This window comes from Pseudonaja textilis, chromosome 2, assembly GCF_049901715.1.
Source record: "Pseudonaja textilis isolate UNSWEBS1 chromosome 2, rPseTex1.2, whole genome shotgun sequence".
Lineage (NCBI taxonomy): Eukaryota > Metazoa > Chordata > Lepidosauria > Squamata > Elapidae > Pseudonaja > Pseudonaja textilis.
In genome coordinates this window covers 257224335-257245751 of record NC_141991.1, presented here as the reverse complement: position 1 = coordinate 257245751, position 21417 = coordinate 257224335, and the positions used below count along the sequence as shown (strand labels likewise).

General features: G+C 63.1%; 1 protein-coding gene across 8 annotated transcripts in view; it reads right to left on the bottom strand.

Moving 5' to 3' along the window:
• The window catches only part of TLN1 (talin 1), a 35360-nt gene extending 14436 nt beyond the window's left edge, over positions 1-20924 (bottom strand). For 2 of the 8 annotated variants that reach the window (XM_087927625.1, XM_087927626.1), the window contains exons 1-28: positions 20824-20924; positions 12792-12955; positions 12516-12613; positions 11829-11958; positions 11465-11617; positions 11220-11362; positions 10963-11090; positions 10770-10830; positions 10466-10570; positions 10168-10323; positions 9353-9454; positions 9089-9165; positions 8839-9019; positions 8477-8590; positions 8053-8370; positions 7401-7499; positions 6971-7060; positions 6289-6456; positions 5821-6115; positions 5513-5679; positions 5104-5232; positions 4908-5021; positions 4301-4414; positions 4069-4203; positions 3732-3860; positions 3541-3643; positions 3021-3229; positions 2784-2903 (exon numbers count right to left, since the gene is read on the bottom strand). In XM_087927625.1, the coding sequence (XP_087783751.1) occupies positions 2784-2903; positions 3021-3229; positions 3541-3643; positions 3732-3860; positions 4069-4203; positions 4301-4414; positions 4908-5021; positions 5104-5232; positions 5513-5679; positions 5821-6115; positions 6289-6456; positions 6971-7060; positions 7401-7499; positions 8053-8370; positions 8477-8590; positions 8839-9019; positions 9089-9165; positions 9353-9454; positions 10168-10323; positions 10466-10570; positions 10770-10830; positions 10963-11090; positions 11220-11362; positions 11465-11617; positions 11829-11958; positions 12516-12613; positions 12792-12921 (3768 nt within the window). In that variant the 5' untranslated portion in view covers positions 12922-12955; positions 20824-20924. The remainder of the gene's footprint in view (positions 1-2783; positions 2904-3020; positions 3230-3540; positions 3644-3731; positions 3861-4068; positions 4204-4300; positions 4415-4907; positions 5022-5103; positions 5233-5512; positions 5680-5820; positions 6116-6288; positions 6457-6970; positions 7061-7400; positions 7500-8052; positions 8371-8476; positions 8591-8838; positions 9020-9088; positions 9166-9352; positions 9455-10167; positions 10324-10465; positions 10571-10769; positions 10831-10962; positions 11091-11219; positions 11363-11464; positions 11618-11828; positions 11959-12515; positions 12614-12791; positions 12956-20823) is intronic. The other 6 variants (XM_087927629.1, XM_087927630.1, XM_087927631.1 and 3 more) reach the window with 4 other exon arrangements.
• Positions 20925-21417: the final 493 nt, after the last annotated feature.

The window sequence follows — 21417 nt, the reverse complement described above, 5'->3', positions numbered from 1 at the left end:
CCCCCTCGCTGCTACCCCTCAGCCGCAACTCCCCCAAAGCCTGGAGCCAGGCAGGAAGGGAGGGCAGGGCCGTCAGGCAGCGGGGGACACAGAAGCAAGGGAGGGAGCCGGAGGGGCCGTGGATCAGGCAGCCCCCAAAAGGCCCCGTGTCTCAGGAAGTCCAGCAGCCAGTCTAGGGAACCCAAAGAAGCCATGGGCACTTCTGGGATGGATGCCCAACTCCTCCCCAAAGGAGGAGGAGGAGGAGGAAGGGGTCCCACCAGGGCCAGAACAGGAGGAATCAGTGGCGTGACCCTGAGTGGGAAGCCCCGGGGGGGGACACACACCCATGGATTCAGCTACAGGTGGGGCTGGTCCTCCGCAAAGCCAGGCATCACCTGGGATGGAGGCAGCCAACACAGTGCCCGTGGGAGTCTCACCAGGCAATGCCAGCCTGGCTGCTCTCTCTCTCTCTCTCTCTCTCTCTCTCTGTCTCTCAGCTGAGGGAGGCCTGGGGCACCCCTGCCTCTTTGGACAATGCTCAATAAGAAGTCAGGCAGCCCCCCCCGCCCACTCAGGGAGCTGTGGACTTCCAAGTCCCAGAATTCCCCAGCCAATTCTGGGAGTTAGGTCCTTCTCTTCTCTAGACTAGCCAGGCCCAGTTCCTGTAACCATTCTTCATATCTTTTAGCCTCCAGTCCCCTCATCATCCTGGTTGCTCTTCTCTGCACTTTTGCTAGAGACTCGACATCTTTTTTATAGAGTGGTGACCAAAACTGGATGCATGGACTCTAGGTGTGGCCTTACTAAGGCTTTATGCGGTATTGGTACCTCACTTGATCTTGATTGTATCCTTCTGTTAATGCAATTTAGGATTTTTGGGCTGCTGCTGCACACAGCTGGCTCATATTTAACTGGCTGTCCACTAAGACTCCAAGATCTCTCTCAGTTATTGCTATTAAACCTGGTTTCACCGGGTCTTTATGTGTCCTTTTGGTTTTTCTTGCCTAAGTGTAGGACTTTACTTTTCTCTACATTGAATTTCATTTTGTCAGAGAGGGCCCAGGGTTCCAGTGTGCCAAGATCCACCTGGGTCTTGAGCCTCTCTTTGCGTGTTGGCTATTCCTGCCAGCTTAGCGTCATCCGGATATGTGTTAAGTTCCCCTTCTATTCCCTCATCTAAGTCGCTTAGGAAGATATGGAAGAGTCCTGGGCCTAAGATGGAACCCCCACTGCTTACTTCCCTCCATGTAGACTTAGACCCATTAAGGACTACTCATTGAGTACGGTTGGTCAGCCAGTTACAAATCCATCTGGCGTTGATGCTGTCTATCCCACTGTTGTCTAGTTTACCAAGAAGTAGGTTGTGGTCTACTTTGTTGAATGCCTTGCTGAAATCCAAATATACTATGTCCACAGTATTTCGCTGGTCTACTATTTAGTCACTTGGTCAAAGAATGAAATAAGATTGGTTTGGCGTGATCTGTTTATAACAAACCCATGCTGGCTTCTAGCTATAACTTTACTAGTTTCTAGATGTTGGTAGATCTGTTTTTTTATTATCTTTGCCAGTACCTTCCCGGGTATTGGTGTTAGGCTGACTGGTCTGTAGTTTCCTGGGTCTGTTTTTTTCCCCTTTTTTGAAGATGGGAACCACATCAGTTCTTTTCCAGTCCTCTGGTTGTTCCCTGGTGCTCCAGGATTTTTGAAAGATGTGGTGCAGCGGTTCTGAGATGACCCCTGCCAGCTCCTTTAAAACTCTGGGATGTAATCTGTCAGATCCCGGTGATTTGTATTCATGTTCTCTTACTATTTTTTTTGCTTATTTTAACTTTTATTTTTAGTCTGTCTTTTACAGTTGTTTTTGGTGGGTTGAGCTATAGTTTCTTTTTGTGTGAAGACGGATGCAAAGAATGAGTTAAGCGGTTCTGCTTTCTCTCTGTTGCCTGTTACTTCCTTGTCATCTTCTCTCTTTAGTGGACCGACTGTTTCCTTGATTTTCTTCTTGTTATTTATGCCTTAGTTGTATGTCCTTCTTTCCATTTTTTTGCATTTGTCCTTTATTTCTTTCAATTTGCCAGAGAGATCTTTGTGCAGCCATGCTGGCTTCTTCTTGGATTTCTTGTTTTTCTTTCTCAGTGGTATTGTGCTGGTCTGGGCTTCTATGATCATACTTTTCAGAGCTTCCCAAGATTCTTGAATTGTTTTCTCCTTTAGGATCTCATCCAAGGAATCTTTCCCAAGTTCTCTCTGAGTTTATTAAAATCAGCTCTTTTAAAATCTAAGACTCTGATATCATTATATTCTATTGCTTGTGTTTGCGTTATGTTAAATTCTAGCATGACAGGGTCACTCTCACCCAAGGTTCCTGCGGTTTCAATTCCCTCTCTCTCTTCTCTGTTTGTAAGAATTAAGTCCAGTACGGCTGTTCTTTTAGTTCCCTCCCCAAGACTCCTTGTAAAGACAAGGAAGGAGAATGGGGGCCCTGCCAAACTGCCACCTGGCAAGCCCCCCCAAGACCTTCGGCTCCCGAAACACCCAGCTCAAAGACTGAGGCCGGACCAAGCACAGCGAATGCATCCGTGGAGTCTGGGGCCTTTTTTTGGGGGGGGGGAGAGGCGTGTTTGGTTGCCATGTTTCCGTCTGGGCCCCTCCCAGGGAGAAGCCTTGGCAGGGCAGCGAGGGTGGCTCCCTGCACAGTTCAGCAGCTTGCCTGCCCAGAGAGGGCGCCCTGGCCCAGGCCAGCCCCCTGGTGGGACGATCCACCCACCCAGCCACCGAGCTAAAGCAGCCCCCGCACTCACAGAGTCAGCCAACAGCCTCTTGCTGGCCTCGCCAACGGTGCGGATGGCAGCATCGACGTCCCGCTGACCAGGCAGGCAGTTGACACAACGGTTCAGGGCTTGGGACACGGCCTTGGCCACCTGCAGAGAGGACACGGAGTGTTTGGCCTGCCCCCCAGGCAACTCCCCACCCACCCACCCCCAGGCAGCAGCTCCTGCCCTTAGCAAGACCAGGCCCGGCCAGGCCCCTGGGCTCACCTGGGCCAGGCGCTGCTGACTCTCCGCATCCCCTGGCTTGGACACCGCCTTACGGGCCTCCTGGATGAGGCTGCTGGCTTTGTCCATGACGTCTCCGGCACAGTCCAGGGTGGCTGCCTGGGCCTGAGGGTCCTCTGTGCTGGCAGCCACGCCCCGGGCAGCCTGGCTGAGGGAGCGCAGCGCCTGGGCCGCGTCCCGAGCTGCAATCCCTGAGGGGAGAGGGGCATGACAGTCCTTGGGGATGGGCAGCCGAGGTGTATCCTCCCTGCCCGGCCCTCTTCCTGCCTCCAGAGCCTGGAGCTGAACAAGGGCCTCGCCCCCATCCCAAGAAAGGCAAACCCGGCTGGGCTGGGGCACCCCAACGGGAAGCGGGGCAGTTGTAGGACACAGTGGACCCCAGGACCTCTCATGCCAGGTGGGGGAGGACCACTTCCTGGCCAAAGGACAGGGCAGGCCACCCACAAGCACACAGAGCCACAATTGGAGCCGCAGCTGCCACAACCCCTACAGAACCAGGTACCTGTGTAGTTCTCGTTGCCCTGGGCAACCTCTCCCAGCAGGTGAGCAATGGCGGAGCTGACGGCCTTGGTGCTATTGCCTAGGTCCTGGGCACACTTCTCCATCTGCAGCACGGAGAGCCTGTCAGGAAGGGCCCGGAGCCCCCAGAGGCCACTTGCCCCCCCACAGCTCCCCTGACCCGCCCCCACGCACCGTCTCCCCTGGGAGGGGCTTCAGCTTGCCCTCCCGGGCAGCTGCCTTGGCCTCCTGCAAGTCTCTCTCCAGGCTCTGCACCAGGCTGAGGGCCGAGTCGATCTCCAGTGGGCCACAGGCCTCCTGCGCCTGGAGGGGACAGGGGAACCCATCCTGGTCACTCACACACACACACCCCGGGGACTCCCTGCCAAGGCCAGGGCTTCCCCGTTTCCCTGACAAAAGGGAGGCCAGGCCTGGCACAAGGAGCCTCCCAGACAGAGCGAGGCGCCTCCCCTCTGCTCCTGCCCCCACCTCTGGGGCTGATACCCAGAGCCCCGCAGGCGACGTGGCTGACCTTCTGGGCTGCTGTGCGGAGTTCGGCAAGAGCTGCCGCCAGATTTTTAGCGCACTGGCTGAGCTGCATGGCAGAGGCCTGATCCGAGACGGTGGGCACCGTAGCCTTGGCGGCAGCCACCATCTTCCCACCAGGCTACAATGGAAAGCGGATGGGTAGGGGTCACGTGCTGTGGCCAGGCTTGTGCCGTAAACCCTCTGCAGCCCCTGACCGGGCCAGAGCGCCTGCTCACCTGCAGGAAGTTCTGGCTGGCAGCAATGAGGGCCAGCTGGGCACTGGGGCTGTCCGGCTGGGACTGGCTGCCCCGAACTCCCTGCACCAGCATCGGGATCTGATCAGCCACCACCTGCCAGGAGAGAAGTGGGACAGACATCTCGGCTGCAAGCCTTCCTCTGCCCGCTCCCCCTGCCTCAGGGAAAGGGGCCCCGGGGTTCCTTCGGGCTCCTGAGGCTGACGGCCTCTGTGCCTCGCCCCCCCCCCGCCCTCCTTTCATCTTGGCACCTGCCAGGACGTCTCAGCCAGACCAGCTCCTCCTCCTGGGTCAGGCCAGGCAGAGAAGAGCAGGCAGCCCCAAGGGGCTCTGCTGCCCACGCGGCTCGGCCAGCCACACGGAGAAGCGGCTGTGCGCCAAGGCCTCTGCGCCCAGAGCAGCCGGGCTTCCCTGCCACTGGCTGCGTCCAGGAGAGCGAGGGGAGAGCTGGACGAGTGCCGCCTCCCTCCCCCCCCCCAGTGGAGACCCTTCCCTGGGGGAGGACGGTGAAGACGGGCCCACCCCGTCCGTGATCCAGCCAGTTCACTGCAGAGGCCTCGAGGACGGGGCTCCGGGCCCGTAAGCTTACCTTACAGCTCTGCACGAGCTGCTGCTGGGCGGAAGGGTTCTTGCTCCCCCCGGCACTGTGCTGGGCAGCTGCAATCATCTGCGTGGCAGCTGCAGCGGCCTGTTTGGCTGCGTGCTGGAGGGGAAGATCAGGGTGAGGCCCCCACTCTCCCGGGCCGAAAGAGCTAGCCAACCCCTTGCCCCTCCCCGAAACCCACCTCCAGCCGATGCACCAGCTTCTTCTTGATGGCATTCTGGGCTGCCGCATTGGTGGCCATGCGAAGCCCCTCCGCCGCCTCCCGCAGCCGCTGCTGCTGCTCCTCACTGTCCGGGTGGGCCGCAGCCCCCTGGCAGGAAGGACGGAGGCCCGTCAGGAGCATGCCCGCCCCCTAATTCGTCTGCTCCACCCGGAAGGGGCGGCTCTCATAAACAGCCACCCCCAAGGATGGGCCCTGGCAGGACCCACTCGCCTGCAGGCTGCCTGCCAGGGGGCAGAGCGTGCTTCTGCCTGGCACTGCTTGCCAAGGGGAGAGGGCCACTCTCTGCATTGCCCGGCTGTGGCCATAGAGCCGAACAGGCACCGCCACCCTCGACGCTCCAACCACTCTGTGCATCTCAGGGCCAGACCTTTGCCGCTTCCACCATTTTGGCCGTAGCATCTGCCAGGATCTTGGCGGCGCTCAGCAATTTCCGCGAGTTTTCCAGGTCAGTCTCCCCCTCCGCATCAGCCTTGATGGCGTTCACCAGGTCAGATGTAGCCTGGGCCAGGATGCGAGCCTGACGAACCATTTCCCCTGGGGGGCAGGGAGCAAGGAGGGGCCGTGAGGAGGGGGGGCCACGATGCTCCTAGCCGTCCAGCCGCCGGCTCTGGCTGGCATCGCCTGGCAACCCTGGGGCTCTGTGGACGGGGTAGCCTCCCGGGCGGCATTCCTCACCAGCGTCACCCATGGAGCTGAAGATGTTCTCGGTGACGTTGAGGATGGTGTCGGTGGCCTGGTCGTAGCGCCCGACCGGCTGCCCACCCGTGGCGTGCTGCTTGATGTGCTCCAGCAGGTCATTGAGTGCCTGGGTGACGGCGGTGGCGGCCACCCCCACCTGTTTCAGCAGCTGCTCGTCGGAGGTGGCCGCCTGGGAGGCCTCCACGCAGCCTTCCACTGACTTGGCCACCAGCTTCCCCGCCTCAACCAGCTGCTCCTGGCAGACGGGGGAGCTGATGGTGGGAGCGACCACCTGCCAAAGAAGGGGACACAGGTCGGGAGGAGGGAAACCGGCATGGCCCACGTGGAACTGCGCGCAGGAGCCAACGGGCCGGCCTCCCTCAGGAGGAAGCGGGCCTCCGGGCCCAGGCAAGAAGGGAGAGAGTCCCGTCCCGACCAGCCAAGTCCCAGGCAAGAAGGACCCACCTTGGTGCAGGCCACCAGCTGGGAGGTGGAGAGGGCACACTGGGTGGCCGCAGCGATCACCTGGGTCTGCAGCACCGAGTCCTCTGTCTTCTGGGCCACGTTCTTGGCCTTCAGAACCAAAGCGGCCGCCGCGCTGGCCACCGCCTTGGCGAGCTGCATCAGCACGTCCTGGGGAAGGAAGGGCCACCTCAGACCACAGCCAGGAAGCGGGCAAAGCACGCCCAGCACAGGGCCTCCTCCTCCCCCCACCGCAAGGGCCCCTGCCTGGAGGAGGTGGCCGTGCTTCCGCCGCCAGCTGGCCCAACCGGGAACCTTCACCACCAGAGCAAGTCACCTCAGGCGCAGAGTGCCGCACACCAAGCCCACCACCAAGCCCAGGCAGCCACAGCCAGCCCCCCTTGCCCGCCCAGCTGAAACTCCCCACACCGAGAAGGGAGCCTGTGCCACCGGGGGTCCAGAGGCTGCAGGCCTCCCCTGAGGAAGAGGTCTGGTCCGTGCAGGGAGCACGCCGGGGGGACCTGTGTCTCCCGGCCGCAGGCCTTGCGGTCGCTTTCTGAGAGGCTTTTGAACTGGAGAGTGGGGATTGGCAGCGGCCAGAGAGGAAGCTGTGCAGGAACCACCCCCGGGCAAGCACACCGATTGTGGCAAGAGCAGGGGCTCCGCAAGGAGCACAGCCACGGACCAGCTCGGGCCCTTTTACCGTCTTGGCATCGGGGGCGGGCAGGGTCCGGAGGCGCCGGCTCTCCACAATCTGTATGTGAACATCCACCGCCTGAGAGAGAGGCCTCGGCTGCCCGTTGGGGAGCCACCTTCCAGGCCATGAGGGGCCACTGACTCCCCACCCCGACTCAGGGCAGGAACCTGAGTTTCAGGCCCTCCCAGCAGATGCCCGGAGCCCAGGGAGTCTTGCTGGGCTGGAGCAACCTCATTAGCCTGTGACCCCGGGCCCTGGTGGTCTTGGCCTCCTCTGTGGGGTGGGAAGGGCCCGCTGCCGCCCCGCAGCCCCGCTGACTTTTCTCCCGGTCATTCCTCCCCGAGAGTTCGCTGCAGCCCCCTGGACGTCACTCAGCCATTCCTGAGCCGGTCCCATGTGCTCTCGGCAGACCCCTCACCTGGAAAAGGGGGTCCGTGTCACTCTCCCCAATCTCCTGCAGCAGTTCTCCACTGGTCTGTCCCACCGCGCCAGCTGCCTGCAACAGATTCTGCCGTGGCTGGAAGGGGGAAAGCAGGGGCCCATCAGCGCCGGGTCCTCGGTCTGGCCGTGTGCCCCGAGAAGGGCAGGCTGCCACCGTGCCCCCTCCGGACTGTCGGTGGCGAGAACCACCCTCTTCCCCAGGATGGGGAAAGCAGCTGCTGCAGGAGTCAGGGCACCCTGAGACGAAAGCCCCACCAGGAACGCTCCAAGGCCAACCCGGGAGCCCCTGGCCGGCACGGCTGTTCTCAGGAAACGGACTCTAGACCTCAAGGCGGGCAATGCTCCCCCGCCCGCTGCTTATCCTGGCAGGACCAGGACTGCCACGGCACCGCTGGGATCCTTTTCTGTTCCTTTTGCACAGGAGCTCCAAGCAGCAGTCACGGCCTTCCCTCTACCCCACTTCACTGCACAACAACCCTGTGAGGTTGGTTGGGGTGCAAAGGCGGGATCGGCCCAAAGACCCCCCAGAAAGATTCCACCGCAGCCCCCTCCTGCTCCCACTGGCTCCTGGGTCCCAAGCCAGCTCCCCCCTTTGGAGCAGGTCCCGCTCCACTCCCTCCCCCGCTGACCTCGGCGCTGGACGGCTGGGCTGTCTTCAAGAGCTCCGAGACGGCCCCAGCCAGGTTTTTCGCAGCCTGCAGGAGCTGCCGCCCGTTTCCCCCCTCGTCCTCCATGAGTGCCGCCAGCAGCTTCACCCCCTTGGACATCTCGGTCAGGTTGGAGGAGATGGTGGTGACGGCGCAGCCCACGGCCGTGTAGTCCGTTTCTGCCGGGTCGCCAGCAGTCAGGTTGACCACGGAAGCCGTGCCTGCGGTGATGGCGTCGACTTGGGAGTGGATTTCGTGCTTCGACTCATCCATCTTGTTCTTTCGCCAGGCCTTGGAGGCCTACGGGGGGTGGGAGGGTGGAGAAGCAGGGGTCACCGGAGGGGTCCGGGCCCAGGAGGGACCTCTTCAGGGGGAAACCCAGCCGCCCTCTTCCTGGCCCTCTCACCGCATCTTGGCCCAGGGGCGGGAGGGTCTCGAAGTCATCCAGGCTGGACTGCGCAGCCTTCACGGCCTGCATGCTGGCGTTGAGGGTGCCCGTGAGGGCCTGCTGAGCCGAGGTCTGCAGGGCAGAGCAGAAGGAAGATGGGTCAGCCAATGCCCGCACCCCCCGGTCCGTCCGTCCTCCCTCCCCCTGCAGCAGCAGCCGGGGGGCTGGGTGAGCGGGGCCAATGTGGGCCTGCCCCCCCCCCGTTTCCCAAGAATCAGAGGGGCCTTCAGGAAGGGGCCCCCAGCCCCGGAGGGCAGCGGGAGCCCCAAGAGACCCGTGTCAGGGCAGCAGGGGAGCCGGGGGGAGCCCGGGAGCCTTACCAGAGGGGGCATGTGCCCCCGGTGCATCTGCCCACTCGTGATCTGCTGCTGGGCCTGGGGCATGGTGCCCATCTGGAAGTTCTCCGGCCCACTGGCGCCTGGCCGGATGATGACCGGGAGGGCCACGGAGCTGTGCTCGGCTTTGTTCAGCTGGTTGAACTGCTGCTGCAGAAGGGTCGACCTAGGAGGCAGGCAGGGGGTGAGGTGCAGCCCCTCCCCAACGGACCCCCTCCAGTGAAGCCGGCCTTACTTCTTGGGGGACACGGAGTCCTCCAGCATGGTGGATTCCTCGTCTCCCTCCAGGCCAAAGTGGTCCTTGCTCTTTTTCTGCAAGGCAGAGGCAGCGGTCACCCGGGCTCCCCTGGGCCAGGCCCCGAGAGGGCGGCCGAAGCCACACAGACCAAGTCAGGGAGTGAGGCTATGGCTCCGGGCACCCTTGATCCAGATCAGGAGCCAGCCTTGCTCTTGGCCTGGTCACGCCCCCGCCCAGACCCCCGAGACCCCCGAGACCCACCTTCTTCAAGATGATGTCAATGTAACCCGCGATGAGCTGGGCAATCTGCTCCCCTTCGGTGGTCTGCACAGAGTAATAGCCGTCCTGGTAGTCCCCAAAGTCCTGCAACCCCGAAGCGAAGGCAGTGTCCGGAGGGGGCCTTCCGGCTGGGGCTGCTGCCCCCCAAGACGCCACGGCTGACGGTCTTGCTGCTCCCATGACCGCCTCCTTCCCGACTCCTGGGCCATCCAAAACCAGCCCCTCTTGCTGCCAGGCGCAGGAGCAGCCGGACTGAAAGGCTCAGCTGCCGGTGCCCCCAGTCAGCAGATTCCGCCATTCCGCTTCGCCAGGGCCACCCCCGACCCCTTGGAGGTCTCGGGGGATGGGGGGGGCAGTGGGTTTGGAAGGCTTGCCCACTGTCCCCAGCAGCTGCTGCAGCCAGCCGGCCCAGAACAGATCAGCCCCAGAAGAGGGGGCCTTGCGGGTAGAGGAGATGATGGATCCCACCCCCAGGGCCCCCCGTCTGTGGGTCACGGGCACCCCTTCCACCTGGCAGAAACGGCAGCCCTGGGGAGACGATGCCACAGGCAGAGGCCGAACGGAAGCAGACATGGACGCCAGGCGGCGCCCTCGTCCTGGGCTGGGAGGCAGCGGTGGGCGTGTCGGTCGGGCCCAGGCTGTTTCGGAAGGCAGGTCCCTGGGAAGTGGCTGTGGGCCCCAGGCCGACTCTGCCTGCTCCAGGGTGGCCCCTCCCCTCCAGGTGGGCCTTTGCCCTGCAGACCTGGGAGGGGGGAGGGAGGGGCTGGCCCCCGTCGGTCCTCGGGCCTTTCCCTTACCAGGGTGAAGCTCTTGGGAGAGGCCGCCCAGCGCTTAATGTTGGTCAGGTTCCACTCCTGGATGACCTCCTTGGTCTTCTCGTCCACCCGCATGACGCACTCCTTGGTGATGCCCAGCAGGCGGGGGACCAGCTTGTTCTTCCCCTTCATCTTCTCCTGCAAGGCAGGTGCCCAGGCCATGGGGTGCAGCCCCCCCTCCGGCTCGGAGCGGGAGGGCCCCAGCCAGCCCCTCCCCCCCAGCCCCGGAGCAGGCTCTCCCAGGCAGGGGCCAAAGGGGGCCGGAAGGAGCGCTGCTTACCTTGACCAAGAAGAAGGAGACGCCGTAGGTCTTGAGCGAGCGGGCGAGCTTCACGTACCGCACCTTGGCCTCGATCTCACTCATGCTGCCACAGTTCTTGTGGGCCTGGGGGTGGGGCGAAAGCAGGTGGCTGCACCCCCTGGCTCCCAAATGACCGACCCCTCCCTGCCTCATCGCTCTCCCAGCCCCCTGCACCCTCCTCCCCCAGGCCGGCCAGGCCTCCGGGGCCCTTGGGAAGCAGGCGGGTGGGGCAGAAGGGGCGTGGCCCGCAACGGCCGGTTTCCAGAGCCCCCCAGTGGCTCACCAGGAAGATCTTCCGCTCCCCCTTCTGCTTGACGTACTCCTTTGGCAGGAAATCCTTCAAGCTGCACAGGGGGGAAGAGAGCCTCCGTCAGGGAGTGCCCCCCCGAGCCAAAGGCCCGGCCGAGGGGACAGACGGAGGGGCCACTGGGGAAAGGACCCAGCGGGACTGGGGCCCAAGCGGAGGGAGGACTCACTCCAGAAACCCGGCCTTGTGCTTCTGCTCATTGTGGGGACCGAACTGGATCTGGCACTGGAAGCCGGCAAACTCGCAGGCTTTGTCGAAGGAGACGGGGTGGGAGCCGTTCAGGATGTCGTCTCGGGCCTGGAGACAGAGGAGCAAGGTGAGCAGGGAGCCTCCGGGCCGCTCCTCCTCCCCCAGCAGCCTCCTCTGCACCCCTGCCGGATGCCAAAGCGGAGGGAGAAGCCCCGGCAACGGGGCAGCAAGAGCCACCTGGACGTAGAGGAGGTTGAGCTGCACCGGGTCGCGGGAATCCACGTTCTGGTCAGAGTAGAAGAACTTCCGCCGGAGGAGCAGCGTCTCGTTGTCATCAATGCCCTGTTCGCGCAAAGTGCGTCCGTGATCCAGCCAGTTCACTGCACAAGGAGGCAGGGCAGGATGAGAGCCGCCGAGGTCCCCTCCGCCTGCCCGCCCGCCCGCCCGCCCCCCTCGCCGAGCGCCCGGCCCGGCCCACGTACACTCATCGTCCGTGTGGAGCTTCTGCTTCAGCCGCTCCATCTTCTTCTCGTCGCGCAGGAGGGTCTTGTCCTTTCGGAGCGTGCCCGTCTGCTCCTCCTTCTTCTCCTCCAGGATCTCCCGTACCAGCGAGTACTCGTCGTAATTGGTGATGCCTGGGGGCACAAAGCAGCCTTGCCAGGGACGAAGGTCACCCCGGCCATGGGCACAGCTGCCCAGCAGCCCACCCCGGCTTTGCTCCGTTGTCCCTCCTGGTCCGGGGTGGGGTGGGGTGGAGGGCGGGCCCAGAGAACGGAGGCTGCCTCCCCTCCCCTCCCCTCCCCTCCCCCTCCCATCCATCAGCCCAGCCACCCCCAGGCTGCTCACCGATCCGGGCACAAATGGTCATGAGCATGTCGGTGACCGTCTTGGAGTCATCCACCATGACCGTCTTGACCGTCCCGTCCAGCATGCGGATCTTCAGGGGCCGCTGCTTCTTCTTGTACTCCATGGTGTCCTGAGAAGCCAGGTTTAGGGGTGGGGGAGAGCCAAGAAATGCCAGGGCCACAATTGAGGGGTGGGGGTGGGGGACAGACAACCCAGGGGGCGGGAAGGAGCGAGCCTAAGGCAGCCAAGAAGGCAGCCGCTCTTGGGGTCCTCCTGCTGTGTGTGTGGGGGTGTGTAGAGAGAGAGGTCAGGTCCTTGGCTGGCCTCTGAGGGAAGGCATCCTTCAAGGCCCAGACTTCTCCTCCTCTTCCTCCTCCTCCAGCAGCGAACAAGAGGACCCTCCCTAGGCGGGAGCCCCCCCGTCTCCCGGCCACTCCGACAGCCCCAGAAGAGATGGGGGGGCCGAGGCTGGCCAGCCCCGGGGAGAAGCTCTGCGCTCGCAGCAAGGCCCTTCCAGAGGGATTTCAGTGGGCATTTCGCGGAAAGGCCACGTGTCTGTCCTGGCCAAGAGCAGCCTATTGGGGGGGGGGCGTTACGCTTAACTGCTGGGGCTGACACGGGCATCCGGCCTCCCCCTCCCCCAACTCACTCGGCTGATCAGAAAGCCCCCCGCAGGGAAGCACTCACCCCATTGCGGAGCATGTAGTAGTCCAGGGCCTTCCCGGCCTCCAACCAGATGCCCTTCTTGGGGTCTTCATCCGAGAGGAAAAGGCCAAAGTCGTGGGCTGAAGAAAGAACCGCAGGGAGAGGGTTGGACCAGGGGGGCTTGAGGGCCACCAGCGATGCCCCCAGGGACATGGGCAAGGGGCGAGGTGGGAGCGGGGACCCTTCTCCCTGGCTGGCAGCCCACCCCGCTCCCCCTCGGCACCTCCTTCTCCAAGGACAGCCCGCCTGGCCACTTACGCTGCCCCATCTGCGCCTCCGGCACCCGTTCCCGGATGATGCGGCAGGCGTCGTACACCATGGTGGAGGGCTCAAACTGCATCGTCTTCACCACATTGCCAATGCTTATCTTGAGTGATAAGGCCACCATGGTGGCGCCTGAGATGGGCCCTCTCCTGCTTCACCTGTGGAAGAAGGGCGGGGTGAGCGGGGAGCCCTTCCTGGGCGCCACGAGGGGGAGATGGGCAACGGCTGGCCCAAGCAGTCAGGTTCCCAGAGTGGCTCGGCCTTCAGCGTCCAGTGGCTCTTCCGGGTGGAACCCAGAGCCCGCCCTTCCCCACAGGGGGGAGAGGGGATGGAGGGGCAGATGGGGAGGGGGGGGGCATTGAGGCTGCAATTTCTTGTCCAACCCCATGGCGCATCCCACGTGGGCTCCTTTGCCTCCGGAATGGACCCAGAGCCAAACAGTGAGGAAAGCCCAACCGGCATTCTCTGTGCTATGTGCCGACTCCCCCCCGGCACAGCTGCTGGGGGGGGGCAGCGGTCAAGAAGGCCGCTGCCCCATGACTGGAATGACTGCCACCGCTATGGAGAAATGCGGAGCTCCCACGCCAAGGCACTGCTTGCGCCAGGGGCAGGGCAGGGCAGCAGGAAGGGGGTGTGGCCCAGGAGGCGCCCGAGGGCGAAGATGTGCCACATCATGGCCACAGGAAGAAGGCCATCCTGGTGGAGCTGAGCTGATAAGGCCGGTGGCCGGAGAAGGCAGATTATGCCCAGATGGCCGGCGAGAGGAAACCGCTGAGGGAAGCCAGAAGGCCCAGCCTGGCACCCGATGGTTGCCTCCCCCACCCCCCCAACAGCCGAAGGCTTCTCCAACGCCTTCTCCAGCACAGAGGGAAGCTGGAGCCTGAGGGGAGGGGGCTGCAGGGGACCCTCCTGGGCACAGCAGCCTCCCGGGGGCAGCGGGAGCAGGGGAGAGTCCTCCACCTTGGGTTTAAAGCCGAGGATGGGCTTCGACTGGAGGGAAAGAGCCCCTCCGACTGGAAGGGCAGCCCACGCCAGGACACCAAGTGGTGCTAGCAGCCCTCTGTGCCGAGACCCACCCTGTCCCCTACACCCTCCTGCCGTGCCCCGCTGCTTTCCGAGAGCTCAGGCAGGCAGCGGGGCTGGCAGCCCTTCCCCGGGAGGAGTGGCCTTCTTGACCTCAAAGACCCGAGGGCGGCTCCGAGGGGTGCCCACTGGGCCCAGCCCGGCATCTCGGAGGCTCCTGCCTCTTGGGCCACTGCCAGAGGCAGCCTGGCAGGGAGGTGGGGTCCCTTGCAGGGCGGGGAGGAGGCAGGGGCTCTGCTCCCTTCTTCAACCAAGCACTTCCTCTGCCCACCCCGCACCCCTGGGACGGCTCTGGGTACCTGATCCTGCTCGTTCGGCTGCCTGCCCGGTCCTTTGAGGCCTTGGGGGGCCCAGGTGCGGAGCCCGCCTGCCTCAGTTTCTGGACAGGGTGAGACTCTCCAAGCTGCAGCACTTTCTCTCTCAGCCAGCCCCCCTTTCTGCTTGGGCGGGTCACGCCCATTCCCCAAGGCCCCTCCCCTCAATGGCACCCGCCAATCAGGTGAATTTCGATGCCCTGCCACCTCTCGCCCCAAAGCATCCAGGAGCCGTGGGAGCGCCTGCGCAGGGATGGGGGTCTTTTCTGCCCCCCAAGTGAGGACAGGCAACTCAAGCTGAGCCAGCGCTGCATTTTGAGGAAGGGGGAGCAGAGCCAGGCACCCCAGGATGCTTGTGAGCTGGAGGTGGGTCCCCCCTCCTCCTAAGTCACAAGTCCCCCAACCGTCACTCTGCGGTCACAGATGACCCCCAAAAAGGGCTCCAGGAACCCTGGCAGCACCGGAAGGACCCCCTGGGAGGAAGGCTGAAAGGGGCCCTGGTTGGTCTCAGTGGGTTTTGCCGCCTTTCCCGCTGAGCTGCCCCCCACCAGAGACCCTGACTGAAACCAGCAGGCTCTCTACCTGCCCCATCTTGGAATGGGGCTGGCTGGGCGGGTGGGTGGGTGGGGATCTTGTTAGCGTTGTAGGCCAACCCTGTGAGGGAAAGGCCAGATGCGGGGGGCAAGGCCACGGTCTCAAGGGTGGGGAGGGGCTCTGGGCCCCCTGTCTTCATCTAGGCCCACTGGGCGGTTCCGAGGCCCCAGCCAAGAAGCAGCTGGCGAGCGCCTTCCTGCCTCTGCCCCAGAGTCCTCCTTTGCCTCCCCAGGAGGCCGGCGATTCCGCCCCCAGCGTCCGTCCGTCCCCCCCCCCATGCCGCCTGCCAGGGAGACATTCCAGGGCTGCATTCTCAGCATGGTCCCCCCCCCACATGCCTGTTCCCAGGGGAGCCCACCCCCGCTGGCTCAGCCCCAGGCATGCCAGAGGCTCTGTGGCCTGTGGGGGGAGGGGGGAGGGCCGGGCCTCTGCCCAAGCACCCTCCCTCCCCCCTCTGAAAGAGGAAGCAGGGCCGGCCAGCCGTGGGGGCTGGGGGAAGGTTCCCAGAAGCAGCTCTTCCCCAGCTGTGCTTTGGTTAGGCTTCCCCTTCCTCACAGCCCCCAACCCTCCTGCCTGCTGCCAGCGGACCCTCCGCTGAAAGACGGGAGCCCCCCATCCCTCAGCCCTCCTGGCCAAGCACCTGGCCATCTGCCCAGGGTCTCCCCTGCTTTCCCCCAGCTCAGGCCCCTTTCCTGAGCTCCAGCGTCCTACAAGAGGCCTCCTGCGGTGGGAGGTCACAACACCCCAACACTGATGGAGTTTATGGTGCCGCCTATTCGCTGCCCTATTCTGCGGCTTACAGAATATAAAACCACATTTAAAACCATAAAAACTAACAACCCCCCCAAAAAAAAACACACGCGCGCGCCTTTCCCCATTTCCTACTGAGCCGACAAGATTGGCTCCTTGAACACAGAGGTGGCAGCCCCTTCCGTGGCCGGCCAGCCTGCCAGCTTCAGTCCCAAACACAAAGCCCCTCCCCTGCCCAACCCGTCCTCACACCTGCGTGCGTTTTCCCCACCCTCCCCAACACCTGGTAAGGGTCTCTTTGCTGCCGCCACTCTGCCCGTCCTAGAACTAAGGCCGACAGTGCAGCAGGAGGAAACGGAAGGAAGCCCCAGCCGCCTCCACAGAGGGGGGCTGAAGAGCCGAAGAAGAGCTGGCCTAGAGGGCCCCCCAAAGCCTCCCCTGGCCCCGTCGTCTCTGTGTCTCTCTGTGTATGCGTGTGTGCGTGCACACAAGGCTGGTGAGCCAATATCTTAAAAGGGAAGTGCAGGCGATCAACTCCTTCAGCAAGCAGCAGCAGAAGCTGTCAATTCCTACTCGGGGACGGAGGCATTGGGGAAGTCTGGCCCAAACCAAGAGAATTGTGTTGGCACCACTCCCTGCCAAATGGGCTGGGTAAGAGGCCGACCCCGGCCCCCCTTCCCCACCCTCATTTCCCCAGAAAAATGCTGGGCCCAGACAGGTACCAGCGGCCCTTTCCCAGAGGGAGCCCTGTTGCGAGGGGACGGGGGGCCATACATCTACCCCGGAAGCGACACACCCTGTCAAAATGAAGGCAGCTGCAAACTTTTGGGGGTCAGCGTTCAAACCCGAGGAAGTCCCGGGGCTTCAGCCCCCCCTGGTTGCCAGAGAGCCAGGCCTTCCTTTTCAGGAGATGTGTTGGAGGGGGAGGTGATGGGGGGGGTATTTGGGGGCCACACAGGCTCAGTCAGAATCAGTGAAGCAGCGTCTGGCAAGCCCCTGGAGAGGCCTGATGATGCAGAGGCCTCCCAAAGCACCAATGGACCTGCGTGCAGCAGATGCCTGACAGCCCTGAGCTGAGCCCCCCACCCCCGGCCCTTCTTTCCTCACGCTTTGGCTCAGAGTGGGTCCCCTTCCTCTTAGGGACCGAGGGACCAAACCACAGAAATCAGGAATGGGAGTAAAAGAGCTACCAACCTTCCAGCCTGGATAAGCCCCAAAGGAAGATGGCAGCACCGTTCAGAATTCACCTCTGTATGAACTGGGGCGCAGATGTGGTGACTCTCTCCCAATAGGACCCCAGGACCAACCAGAGCCAAGCCCTGGCAGCACCAGGCCGGAGCGCCAGTTGAAAAAACTATGGGGGAGTCTCAGGCCCGGGGGAGGGGTGTATTGTGTCATGCAGAGCAGAGTCCCAGGGAGCAGTGCAAGGATGATTGGGGGGTGATGGGGTAGAGCAGGGATGGACTCAAGTCAACACTAGACCAGAGTCTGGGAAGGGCAGGTCAGCCGAGGCAGGGCCCCATTTCGATTCTAGGACTGGCTCTCAAGGTTTTTATAAACCTATTAACTGCTTTGAAGTTCTCAACTAAAAAACGCAGCCCGAATCCTGCCCCCCCCCACTCCCTGTAAATCTGCAGGCTCGGCTGCCAGGTGTTTACTACAGGTTTAGCCTTCCATTCTCAGTGCATGAACATCCAGGGGAGCAGAGCCTTAACATCGAATGGCTTGAAAATAATTTGGGACGCTGAATGTCTCTACAGAAATATAGAACAGCCCAAAAACAAATAAGGGGGGAGGAGGAGGAGGAGGAGGAAGAGAGGAGCCTGGCCCGGTTGCCTTCCTTCTCTGCATTTCAGTTTGTGGCACCGACTCGGCTCCTGGAGGCAGGAAGGGCACCCACTTCTGACGGCCCTGTGGGAACTGAACGCTCCTCCCCACCTGCTCAAAGACCACCAGACACCTTTAACCTCAGGCTTCCCCACCCTGGAAAGGCAGAGCCTTTGGAAAGCTTCAAAAGATAAAGCCCCTCCCAGCTGAGAGGGCTATGCAGCGGGCAAGGGGAAAGCCAAAGCAAGCCCGAAGGCAGCGGTGCTGCGGCCAAAGGCTTCCGAGAGCCCCACCCCGTGTGCCGGGAGCACCCCAAGGCCAGCAGAGCCACCCGAGTCACTCCACCTCAAAGGGTGAAGGCTCTTTAAGAGTTTCCCAAAGTCTCAAGGATCAGCACCACGCAGGGAGGGAGGGAGGGAGGGAGGAGCAGCCACCCACCCACAGCACCCGCTGGGCCAGGCCCATCCCTCCCTTCGCAAATGAGAAATGCAACAGGAAACGGCTCCCCCACCCAGCCTCCACTGCTCTTCTGCGGCCTGGGCTAGAGTTGACAGGCCTCCAAACACCCAGGCAGGGCTCTCCTCCTTCCCTTCCCCACACAGCACCTGCCCTCCTCCTTGCTAAGTGGGGAAGAGGAGAGCCTGCTCTGGGCTAAGTCAGTCGCCGCTTCCCCCCACCTCCCTGGGCGTGGGGTCCATCCCAGCCCCACCCTTTCTGAGCTGGGCCTACTTCCTCTGTCTTCCCATCTGCAGCCTTTGACACCCCGGCAGATATGGAGGGGAGCCCCTGACCCAAACCTCTGGAAGTGCTAGGCGGCCTCCCTGACGCTACAGGGCAGAAGGGCCGGCTCTCCCCTCCAGGTCAGCTGCCCGCAGGTCCACTTCCTGCCCGTCCAGCTCATGGCGGCCTCAACAGGCCCACTGAGGCCAGAGCTCTGGGCACAAGGAAAGGGCAAAGGGGCCAGACGCACAGGGGGCACCAGCTGTGCAGCCCCAGATGTCCCCGGCAAGGGGACGCCCCTTCCGGCATTCCAAGGTGCCCCAAAGAGAGGGGGGAGAGGAAGCCCCCCCTTCAAACACCACCGGGGAGGCTCGTCCCCTCGCCTCGCACTCCCTGAACCAGAAACCAGCAGGAGAGGGAGCGGAGGGAGGCGGCCCACGTGCCCACCCGGTTTGGAAGGCCTGCTCCCCCTTCACCACAGAGGCTGTCCAAGGGCCTGCGGCTGCTCTCCTGTGCCAGCCTCAGGTCGGATGGCCAAAGGCAGCTGCAGAAGGCCTGACAAGCCAGCCTGAACCCTACAGGGCCCTCTTGGCTGTGCCTCATCCCTCCCAGATGTGGAGACAGCCAGGAGGAGGAGGAACTGAGTGGGAAGCGTCCTCCTCCCATGGCAAAAGAGTCCACAACGATTGCTACCAAATATGGAATGCCTGGCCACTTCTCCCCCCCCCACTGCCCCCCTCAGCAGCAGCAGTGGGGGGTGGGGAGGCCGCAGGGCCTCTATTCAGAGGCAGAATGGACCACAGCCCCAAGAACTGGCGGATGGCACACAACCCCCTCCCCACCTAGAGGGGGCCTAGGATACTCTTGTGTCCGATGAGGAATGCGAAGGGCACCCCCCCCCTTGGACATGACCCCTCTGTCCCTCTGGAGCCCCAGACATGATTGGTGGCACGCTTGTGGGACTTCCTGCCCCTCTGCAGCTTTTAAGGGCTCTAACCCAAGTTGTAGGAGCAGCCCTGGATGTCTCCTGGGGTAAGGTGGAAGGGCACTTGCCTCACACGAGGCATCCCTGAGCGAAGCAGATGTTACAGTTGCAATCAAAGGCTCCACACTCTGTGGGGGAGGGGGGAGCCCCCACTTCTACAACTGCAAGAAACAACTGGGATGCCCAGCTCTGCCCAGTGACACCTGGCAGTGCCCTTTCAAGCAGAGCACTGCAAAATGCCCTCCGGGTGGTCTACCTCCAGAAGCACCCCCTTGGGCACGCCTGCTGCTGCCTCTGCGCTCCGCTCCAGCAAGACCCAGAAGCCCGAGGCCATAGAACTTGGGGGTGGGGGGCTTCCCACAGTCTCTCACAAAGCAAGCCAGGAGCCCCCACTAAGGAAGTGCAGCTTTAGAAAAAAATAGAAAGTGGAAATCAACTTGGCAGCCGCCAAAGAGCAAAGCAGTAAACCAAAGTAGATTTCTGCAGAGAAACTCCAAATTTCACAGCTCCATTTTCAGTAGGTTAAAAATAATCCCAGTCATCTTGATCAAAACGGCCCAAAACATCTGACAAAGCCTGCAGCCTTGGCTGCTGTTTGTGGTTTTATTTTTTCCTGTAAACACTCGCCTGCTAATTCTGGAGTATGCCTTGCACAAGACACAATTGGTGCTAGAAACCTATCACGGCACCTTTTTTTAGGTGCATCTTTGATACTCCCTTGTTGCTAGCAGGCATTCGTGAAAGGTCTGCTGGCAAGCAACCAAACTCCAGGGAACCCGGGGGCCTCCGCCGTTCAGCCCCGGCAGCTACGGATTCCCTTCCATTGGAAAAAACATTTCAGAAACCGAACCGAGACCTCTTCATGCAAAGACCCGTCACCAGTGAGGAATGCCCCTCCCTCAGCCCCCCCCCCCCAGCACAGCGCCATAAAAGGGACTATTTTGTCCACATTCGGTTCAATATTGAAACTCCGCCTTTCACCCGCCTGGAATTTAAGGAGCGGGCGAGGTTCGCCCTCCCCCCCGCCAAGTAGACTGGCTGACTGGCTGACCGGGGGTGGGGCTGCTGCCGCCGCGGAGGGGGCTCCGAGGGCTGCGGCAGGGTGGGAGGGCAGCCAGCAGTTCCTCCTTTCCGCTTTCCCTACGCCCGAAGCCCGACTTCTCCGGAGGCCCCGCTCGGAGCGGCGGGACCTCCCCCCACCGCGCCCGAGTCCAGCCAAGAGGGGAGCGGGGGGCCCGGCTGGGGGGGGGCTGGCCCGGGGTAAAGCGCTGCCGGCTCAGAAACTCTCGGAGGCTGCACGGGGCAGGCGGGGAGCCCAAGGCCGGGAGGCGGAGGGCGAGGGCGCCTTCCTCTGCACGGCACCCCAAGGCCGAGGGCAGCGAAGGCTCCGCGGCCCGCCCGGGACCTTCCCCTCTCGGCCGAGGGAAGGGCGCGAAGGCAGAGTCGGAGCGCGAAGCCCGCAGGGTCCCCACCGGGCCTTTTTCCGCCGCCAGACGCCCGCCCGCCCGCCCCCACCCCCCCAGGGCGAGACTCTCCGGGCCGTCCTGTACACCCGCGCAGGGCCGGACGGGAAGGGCCGGGTTTCCCGCGGAGGAGCGGCGGCTCCCGGGCCCTCCTCGGCCCTCGCGTTGTGGCTCCGGGCTCTTCCCGGCCGGCGGGCGGGAGGGCTGGAGCGGCGCCCAACCTCGCCTGCCGGGCGCGTGGCTGGCTGGGCCTCCCGGGAGGGGGAGCGGCGGCGGCGGCGTTTTCCTACCTGCGGGGCGAGGCGGCGGCGGCGGCGGCGAGCGCTGGGCTGTGAGCGAGGGCGGGAGGGCCGGCCCAACTCCCGCCTGGTCCCGCCCCGCCCGCGAGGCGGCTCCCCGCCAGCGCGCATGCCCGGGGCCGTCGGGGGGGAGGACTCCTCCCTCGCAGCCGCCGTTTTGGAGAGACCCCCCGAAACGCCTCTTTGCCGTCGTGGGTGCGCCGTCGGGCCGAGGCGAGAAGCGAAGCGGCGGAGCCCTCTTCCGTTGAGGGCGGCCCGGGAGAGCGGAGCCCCCACGGGCCTCGTCCGTTTTCTCCGTGGTGGGCCGGACCCTCCTCCGCGCGGTGGCCTTTCGGACCAGGTCTCCAAAGGGTCCCGGTACTTCAACTCCCAGAATTCCTTGGCCAACTTGGCCGGACTGGAGGTTCGCTTTCGAGCCAGGGAATTCTGGGAGTTGAAGTCCACTCGTGTTAAACTGGCCAAGGTTGGAAAGCGGCGCTCCGGAAGTTCGGGAGTTTTGCCCTTGTGTTGCTTTTACCCGAGTGGAGAATGTCGGAATGCGCCTCATTCTCTCCGCCCCCTCCCCCCGCTTCTGTGCTGCTTGGA